This window comes from Cryptotermes secundus, unplaced genomic scaffold (assembly GCF_002891405.2).
Source record: "Cryptotermes secundus unplaced genomic scaffold, Csec_1.0 scaffold31, whole genome shotgun sequence".
Classification (NCBI taxonomy): domain Eukaryota; kingdom Metazoa; phylum Arthropoda; class Insecta; order Blattodea; family Kalotermitidae; genus Cryptotermes; species Cryptotermes secundus.
This window is the reverse complement of record NW_019743147.1, coordinates 2555692-2565383: the sequence shown is the minus strand read 5'-3', so window position 1 is coordinate 2565383 and position 9692 is coordinate 2555692. Positions and strand designations below refer to the sequence as shown.

Sequence of the window (9692 nt, the reverse complement as noted above, 5' to 3'; positions counted from 1 at the left end):
TATGAATGTTATAAAAAAAAAAACAAAAGAATAAAAGAGAATTGTTGTTTTTGTTGTTATTATTATTATTATTATTATTATTATTATTACTACTACTACTACTACTACTACTACTACTACTACTATTTACACGGTGCAAAAGGAATGTTGCGCAAATAAATCCAAAACAAGAGAACTCAAACAAATATCGTTTAAAACAATGGGCGGCTACCATGAGGATAAAATAAGTACGAGTGAAAAAGATTAAAAGTAGTCCCTTTGCTTAACTAATTAAACATTACGCCATGAAGGCGTATTGGGCAATGGATGAATAGATGCACGTATTCCTGACCCCAACATTAGTTGCAGGTGAGTGGTCAGCTTCACTACCCGGCTGCTTTACCCGCGTCTGAAGAACCCCCGGTACCCATTGGATAGGAGGTTGGGTGGGCCCCAGAAGCAGTCCAGACGACGTGAAGAAGAGAAAATCCTTGACCCTACCGGGACTCTACCTCGACCTTCGGGTCGTTCAGCCCGGAGCTATCCCCGCTCCACTTATATTTTTTTTCCTTGGCACTACAGCCCCAGTGGGCCTAGGCCTACCTCCATGAACTTCTCCGTTCACTTCGGTTTTTCTAGATCTTACACATTCAGTAGGACTCCTTGGGCGGGTGATCAGCTCGTCGCAAGGCCTCTACCTGTAGACAAACACAGAAAAACGCACACACACAAACTAAACATCCATGCCGTGAGTGGGATTCGAACCCACGATCCCGGTTTCCAAGCAAGCGAAGACAGTACATGCCTCAGACCGCTCGGCTACCGTGACCGGCTACATGTCTCTTAGAGACAAATATTTTCCTGATCACCTTGTTTTGAAGCATTTATAGCCTAACTTAGAGACTAACAAATAAATTGTTAAACTGAAACGCGTTATAAGAAGCACTTCCCAAGTTTATTCTTCTGCTAGTTTCATTATGGACCTCATTTCTAGTTACACAGAAATTAAAATTTTTCAGGTTTCAGTATAAAGTTCTGGCTACAAATTCCACTTGCAAATGTGGGTCAAAGTATAGGCTACGCTGAGAGAGACCGTACTGTAATTTGTAACAAATTCCACAGAGAATACCAGCCGTTACATTCATTACAACTTCTGTGTGAAATAAATTCCTGCTCAGAACTTTATCACGATGATGTAACAGACAGGCTGGCAGTCGACGTAACTAAGCGCAATTCATTCATGTTCTGTGCCCTCACTGATTCTTTCCAAAAGAAATCATGATTGTAATCCACGAAACAGAGCTAATTTGAAAAGGACTGTTTTCTGCGATAGAACGCCTCGTAGTTCCTTAAAAGCCAACCGACGTCTCGGCTTGCCACCTGCTTTTGCGCTTGTACATTTCTCCCTGTATCCGGCCCTGAAGCTGCAGGCGGTATGTTCCTCCGAAACGTCGGTTGACTTTCAATGGACTACACAGCAATATATCCCAGAATACAGAACTCTTCATAATCACCGGTGGGAGAACCTCAAACCCTACATAGGCCTCTCACGCCGGTGGTTATGAAGAGTAATATGGCACCTTCTGAGCTGTAACACAGTGTAATTTGGTAGGAATTTGCTGACGTTTCGGAAAATAAAAACTTACTGCCTCCGTGTTCAGGTTTGAAGAATAAACCAAGCAAGCATACTTCTTCCTTGCGTTGCTTAATTGGGAATCTTGTAACTGCCTACACGGCGTCATATCCCAGAAGACAGCACTTTTTTGTTTCAGTCTGTTCCACATTTTGATTATTGATCCATCAGGCCAGTACCTTCAGTAACAAATCCGCGTAGAAGGACAAAATATTGATTAAATTTCGTTCACAGTCATAAGCTCGAAATTTAGGCCCAATTGTCTGTTCTGTTCGCATTAAAATCCACCATGTTTTGCTAAACTGGTCGATGTGGAAAACTTCCGCGTGAATGGTTGTGAAATAAAAGAAACCTTTCATAAACTAAGACGCATCCGATGATAAATATTAACTTCACATTATATAAAGGTAAAATTATCCCTGCAACAGGCCGTGGAGGCCCATAAGGTCGAAGCTCCAAAATTTTCTAGACAATCGGCTCATAGATGGCGGTAAGGTTGTCAGCCTTACACGCCGGCCGCTCTTTACCGCCCAGGAAGATTTCTGGTACTCATTTCTGTTAGGGGCTGAGTCGACCCCAGGGCCATAGTATGGGTGGAAGAATTAGGTTAATTGAAAAATCTAATGGCCAGGACAGGATTCGAACCCGCGACCTTCAGGCTTGTAGCATAGTGCCTCAACCAACTACGCTAACACGTGCTCTGCACATTACATATCCTCATTAAAATATTATCTATACTCACAGGGTAAGTACGATACACAGAAACAAAAGACAGTCTCTTCGTTACCTATAACTATGAAATGTACTGACGCTCGACAATTCGTTGCTATGGTAACTCGACATTGTTCAATTACACAGCTTTCATCACACGCTTATAAAATGTTCATACAAGCTTACATATTCATATTCAAATACAAAATATGGCCATCAAATATGGAAATAAACCTCAGTTCTAAAAGCCTATACTTCAAGGAAATCGCATAAAACTAACAACCAATTAAAGCAAAGATTGGCTTGTCAGATTTGGGGATCATGAGGCCAATCTTATGGGATGTGGCGCCGTGTTGTCGGGTGATTGGAGCCAGTGCTTCGAAGGACCCTGTGGCCTCTGTCTATGGGGTAAATTAAGATGAAGCAGAAGTTTCCTCCAAAATACTAGTACCTATCTATCAAACTACACGGTGCCTCATTCCAGAAAAACTTTAACCTTCAAATTATTTGCACACTCAGCGATAACTAATGAAATCGTAACTTCCATTAACCCTTTGGAGATGGAATTTCTTCCGAATAATATGTATATAAGTTCAGTTCGTACCTCACAGGAAACAAAATATGGCCACATAGGTCAACAGTTTAATGCTATTTAGGTAACTGGTCTAGAATCACACCAAATACCCAAACCATGGACAAAATACAGACAGGTGGTACATATAGTAACCATTCGGATTGGACTGCCATAGCTCCGGCGGTCAGTCGCCGGCTTCCCACCGCGGCCAAGGTTAGAGCCCGGGTCAGGTCATGTGGGATTTTTGGTGGACATAGTGGACCTGAGGCATGTTTTCTCCGAGTACTTCAGTTTACCCTGCCAATTCGTATTCCACCGATCGTGGGTTCGAATTCCACACACGGCATGTATATATGGTGTGTGTATGAGTTTATTTTGTTTGTGTTGTCCTGTGTTTAGGTAGAGACCTTGCGACGAGCTTATCACCCGTGCAAGGTGTCCTACCGTTTGTAAAACGATCATGAAACTGAGAAATCAGCCGTATGCTCCACNGACCCCAGGGCCATAGTATGGGTGGAAGAATTAGGTTAATTGAAAAATCTAATGGCCAGGACAGGATTCGAACCCGCGACCTTCAGGCTTGTAGCATAGTGCCTCAACCAACTACGCTAACACGTGCTCTGCACATTACATATCCTCATTAAAATATTATCTATACTCACAGGGTAAGTACGATACACAGAAACAAAAGACAGTCTCTTCGTTACCTATAACTATGAAATGTACTGACGCTCGACAATTCGTTGCTATGGTAACTCGACATTGTTCAATTACACAGCTTTCATCACACGCTTATAAAATGTTCATACAAGCTTACATATTCATATTCAAATACAAAATATGGCCATCAAATATGGAAATAAACCTCAGTTCTAAAAGCCTATACTTCAAGGAAATCGCATAAAACTAACAACCAATTAAAGCAAAGATTGGCTTGTCAGATTTGGGGATCATGAGGCCAATCTTATGGGATGTGGCGCCGTGTTGTCGGGTGATTGGAGCCAGTGCTTCGAAGGACCCTGTGGCCTCTGTCTATGGGGTAAATTAAGATGAAGCAGAAGTTTCCTCCAAAATACTAGTACCTATCTATCAAACTACACGGTGCCTCATTCCAGAAAAACTTTAACCTTCAAATTATTTGCACACTCAGCGATAACTAATGAAATCGTAACTTCCATTAACCCTTTGGAGATGGAATTTCTTCCGAATAATATGTATATAAGTTCAGTTCGTACCTCACAGGAAACAAAATATGGCCACATAGGTCAACAGTTTAATGCTATTTAGGTAACTGGTCTAGAATCACACCAAATACCCAAACCATGGACAAAATACAGACAGGTGGTACATATAGTAACCATTCGGATTGGACTGCCATAGCTCCGGCGGTCAGTCGCCGGCTTCCCACCGCGGCCAAGGTTAGAGCCCGGGTCAGGTCATGTGGGATTTTTGGTGGACATAGTGGACCTGAGGCATGTTTTCTCCGAGTACTTCAGTTTACCCTGCCAATTCGTATTCCACCGATCGTGGGTTCGAATTCCACACACGGCATGTATATATGGTGTGTGTATGAGTTTATTTTGTTTGTGTTGTCCTGTGTTTAGGTAGAGACCTTGCGACGAGCTTATCACCCGTGCAAGGTGTCCTACCGTTTGTAAAACGATCATGAAACTGAGAAATCAGCCGTATGCTCCACAGTGGGAGCGAGAGGAGAGAGAGCGAGAGAGAAATGATTAGGAATGGGAGCACTGAAGGGATGAACCCGCCGCTCACGGTAGCCGAGCGGTCTAAGGCATGCACTGTCTTCGCTTGCTTGGAAACCGGGATCGTGGGTTCGAATCCCACTCAGGGCATGGATGTTTAGTTTGTGTGTGTGCGTTTTTCTGTGTTTGTGTACAGGTAGAGGCCTTGCGACGAGCTGATCACCCGCCCAAGGGGTCCTACCGAATGTGTAAGATTTAGAAAAACCGAAGTGAACGGAGAAGTTCATGGAGGTAGGCCTAGGCCCACTGGGGCTGTAGTGCCAAGGGGGGGGAGGGATGAACCCTGGTACTACAGCATATTGGTATTGTTTATGGTAATAATTTGCGGAGCTTCTTTCATGCCGTAGACAAGCATGTGTCGAATTGATGTCGTAACCCACGTCGGTTTACTGGCTCCGTCCAAAGAGCCGACAATATTAAATGTAGCTTGTGTTTACACTGAGATGCATGTGTAGGAGAGACAAGTGTGAGCGGCGAAGAGCACAAAGGATAGAGCCCAGTGTACTTCGCAGCGCATTTCGTACATTTCACACGGCAAACAACATAAAAGTCAGCCATTTTGAACTAGCATTAAATCACCTCAGCCCGTCACGCATTCCAGACCTGATTTACCCAATATCTGCCTCTCAAATAATGGGCAAAAAATCGCGAGCAATCAATTTCCCTTTATTCTCATGACCCAATTTTCACTGTTATGGGTCACCTATCTTACCGAACTCTTGGAACCGGAGAGCATTACCGGTATAGCGACCGGCTAAGGGTTGGAAGGCCGAATGGTCGAAGTTTCGAGTCCCAGTAAGAGCAAAATCTTTCTCCTTTACACGTCGTCCAGACAGGTTCTAGGGCCCACTCACCCTCCTATCCAGTGGATACCAGTGGCTCTTCCCAGGAGGTAAAGAGGCCGGGGCGTGAAGCTGACCACTTGCCTCTAACTAGTGCCCAAGTCGAAAATACATGTTTTTTTAGACATCCACTCCCCCATACGTCTCCATGGCGTAATGCTTAATTAATTAAGCATAGGGACAATTTTACCTTGGGACGAACCAGGTCTACATAAAATATAAACTGGACAAGGCGTGTCTGTCCATCCGATCAAATGTTTAATCTTATGACGATCGTAGGTAAGACACTCAGCGCTACAGAGAGGTCCTGATGCGGACACAGCATTTTAGTAGGAAGTGAGCGTAGATGGTGAGATAATATTAAAATCGACTTTGAATAAATAATTAGCGGATTGCAACATTAAATTTTTCAATTGACCTAATCCTTTCGGCTGCACTATGCCCCTGGGGTCAACTCAGCTTCTTACAGAAATGAGTACCAGGAATCTTCCGGAGGTAAAGGACGGCCGGTGCGTAAAGCTGAAGAATTTACCGCCATCTGTGAGCCGATTGTCTATAATTTGTGGGAGCCTCGACGTCTCACAACCCTATGAGCTTCCACGACCTGTTACGGGGATAGCTTTGCCTTTTCAACTATCAGGATACGGCACAGTGGCGATCTCTTGTGCGCATGACATTGAACTTTCAAGTTGAGTAACAAATAAAGAATACCTTGATCATCTACGCGATTGCCACAGTTCAAGGTTACTGTTATCAAGAGCGCTATCTTCTGGGACACAACGCCCTGTAATCTGTTGAAAATTAACCGAAGTTTCGGAGTAAGATACCGCCTCCATCTTCAAGGTCGAAGTAAGAAACCAGCGTGAAAGCAGTAGTAGGGCTCTGCTTGCCACTTGCTTTCGCGCTGGTTCCTTACTTCGATCTTGAAGATGGAGGCGGTATCTTACTCCGAAACTTCGGTTAATTTTCAACAGAATACAGGGCGTTGTGTCCCAGAAGGTAATAATCTTTATGAATATTTAGGATTATCTACCAGAGGAAAGAAACAGATCGACGTAAACGAACGAACAGGACTGCTGCGGCCCAGTGAAGTATCAGGGAAAGTGAAGGCTTCAGCAGCTGTTAGTTATCCGGCTGATATACCCTGATCAAAATGTCGGACAGTACAATCTTGAGATTAGATTGCTGTTTTCTTCGGATATGTCCTCACCCATACTTTCACGATGATTCCTGATGTTTCAGATTTCCACTACTTACCGGGTCAGCACCCCGGTCTCGTGCCATTCGCTCTCTTCCCAGCGGCCCAGTGGTTGGACACAGCGGCGTATATGGGCTATCCGTGGCCCGAGTACTTCCGACGGCCCACAACTACGGAACTCTGTAAACTTCCCAGTACGTGCGGCTCCTCAATCATCAAAAGTAAGTAGCCTCCTTGTAATTAGACTGCCGATGCAACAGCACATCCTTAGTCACTGCAGCACCACACATACGTGTACATCACTACATGAATGCCATAGGGCACTATTAATACGTATTTTCAAGGAGGGTTTTGACGGGCTGGAAGGTATGGTTCGATTCCCCGAGAGGGCAAGGGATTTTTCTCTACTCCACGATGTCCAGACCGACTCTGGGGCACACCCAGCCTCCTATCCAATAGGTACCACGGGCTCTTTCCCTGGAATTAAAGCGGCCGAAGTGAGAAGCTGATAACTCGCCTTCATCCAATGCTGAGATCAAGAATGGTGGATCTATACATCCACTCCACCATTAAGCACAGGAAACACTTTACCTCGTTTTTACGAGTATATTTAAAGACAATTACGAGCCTATCTTACATAAACCAACCTTCGGCATTACGCTGACAAGACAGCATAAAAGATTCTTTATTTTGGCATATTGTTAATTGTAAATATTTAAAGATTTGCAATTAGTTGTCACACAAAATTACTCAGGTATATTAAAATACGTCCTATAAATTACGCAATAGTTTAGTCTCATACTGGTTTCTTGTAAAAAACGACCAATTAAGGTCGAGATATGTTAGCCGTAAGGTTTTTAAAATATTGGCTACGGGCGTTCCGCACTATTGAAACCTCAACCTGTCTCACAGCTAGAGACGCATCTTCAGGCAGCAGATAGGGGGCCCACGCCGAATCAATCCCAAATGCTGAAGCTGAAGCAGACATATCCACGTTCCCGGATAGCATAAAAATCATTCCGTGGGCAGAGGTCACTCTTGTGTACGCTGAGCATACTTCAAACAAAAAACAAACTCCGTGACATGTAGTCCGCAAGCGAACTATAGCGACCGCCGCTTGTCAGCGAAGTTAGTGCCAACTTTAGCGGATAGAGGGTGTCGCGTGGTCAGCGCAACGAATCCCCACGGCGGTTAATTTAGATTTTCTAGAACGGAGCTGCTATTTCCTTTAAATAGCTGCCCAGTTATCCTCACGATGCTGTGTGGACCCCGTTTCAGACCCACTTCTTCTCAGAAAATCAAGTAGTGCCGGGAATCGAACCCAGGAACTCTGACCACGAGACCACAGAGGCTGTAGCTGAACACACCCTCACGCGTAAAAAAATGCTCCGCCTATCCACAGAATATTATGTAAACGGTGCTCATTCTTAGTGTGTTGATATCACAATAGTCTGGAAATGTGTGCGCCCCGCGAGTAGCAGCACGAATGTCGGTTTGGATTTTGGAATGGCAGAAGAAAGTGATCTTCATCTTTTGTTAGGTCTACTTATATCCCATCTTCCTTCCGGCCTATAACAAAAAATTTAATTACTAGTATTGGGGAAACTCGTCTTTGAACATCATCTTCCCTTTCTCTCTTCAGGGCTTATGTTTATACAATTTTTTACAATGAATTTATTGTTACTTTCGCATCTAATATGCCTCTTCTCATGTTTCAATTCAGGTTGAATTATATTCATAATACCTCTTTACGATTACTCTCAAAGTCAGAGTTATTTTACGACTGGCGGTTTACTTCCAATCAGTTCGTCTTGGCGCCAAGCCCCTTGAGACTCACGATCAGAATTTTTTTGCAGCTGAACCATTGTGGCTGTTGTCCTTATGTAACCTCTTCCCTGANCTTTTTTGCATTAATATGTATTCTCCACTTCCGGAACCATGGTTCTAAGAGGCGTATGGCAGAGTTTAACTTTCTGACTGCTATATCTATGCTGCCTGACCGAACACTAATATTCGTGTCATCAGCATAGACCGATATGGCTATGTTGGAGTCATTTTCAATTGAAGGAATGTCATTAATATAAATATTGAAGAGTGTGGGTCCAAGTAAGCTGCCCTGAGGCACTCCGGCCTGAATGGGGCGTAGGTTTGAATAATAGTTTTTGTGCATTACAAAAAAGCATCGATTCTGGAGGTAGTTATGTATTATATGAATGAAGTGAGGTGGAATTTTGGCCGAAATGAGTTTAGCAATCATCCCGGTGTTCCAGACCTTGTCGAATGCTCGTTCAATATCCAGGAATAAGGTTACTGTAGCTTTGTTATTGTTGAAACCGACAGGATGGGTTTCTTCTAAATACTATATACAGATTCAGTTCGTACCTCACAGGAAACACATTACGTCACCGCTACCAAGCCCAACCGGTTAACCGGTCGCTGTTTATTCTGAGAACTATATGAAGACACAAATACACTCTGTGGGCAGAATGTAAAGTTTTCGTAATAGTATGTTAAAGATGGTAGTACATACATTAAACACTGTGATTTAAGGGGTTAATATTATCCTCCCATTTACGCCTATGTGTTGTAAGTTGCCTCTATCCTTCACATTTTCCGACTAATATATTCTGTGCAGTTCTCGAATTCCATAAAAGTGGAGAGATTCTTAACCAGCTGAATTAAATTTGAAATACCCACCAAAGTTGTAGTCCGCTGTTCTGTATTTAATCTGCTTCTGTGTTTTGTTTCACGACTGCAATTCGCGGTGTAAGGTCCCGGAACTGGCTACACTGAGCCATTAGACATGGAACCAAACTATCACGGACTTGCATTAAAACCACGCAAAATGGCCACTGGCCGTGACTCATGTGGGCCCTGATTTCTGCCGGCAGCACAGCACAGACATACATCCCCTGTGGGCTAAAGATGCTAGATGGGGAGATATACATAGACAGGGCGAGGATTTGGAAGAGGGTGTGTAGAGGTGGAGTGT

The 9692-nt window shown here is 43.7% G+C and overlaps 2 protein-coding genes across 2 annotated transcripts in view; one reads left to right on the top strand and one right to left on the bottom strand.

Moving 5' to 3' along the window:
* The window catches only part of LOC111873710 (runt-related transcription factor 3), a 641992-nt gene that overhangs the window by 345923 nt on the left and 286377 nt on the right, over positions 1-9692 (bottom strand). The window lies entirely within an intron of this gene.
* LOC111873716 (segmentation protein Runt) overlaps positions 1-9692 on the top strand; it is a 78138-nt gene that overhangs the window by 65593 nt on the left and 2853 nt on the right. Inside the window, exon 3 of the mRNA XM_023868650.2 lies at positions 6745-6921. Within this exon, the coding sequence (XP_023724418.1) occupies positions 6745-6921 (177 nt within the window). The remainder of the gene's footprint in view (positions 1-6744; positions 6922-9692) is intronic.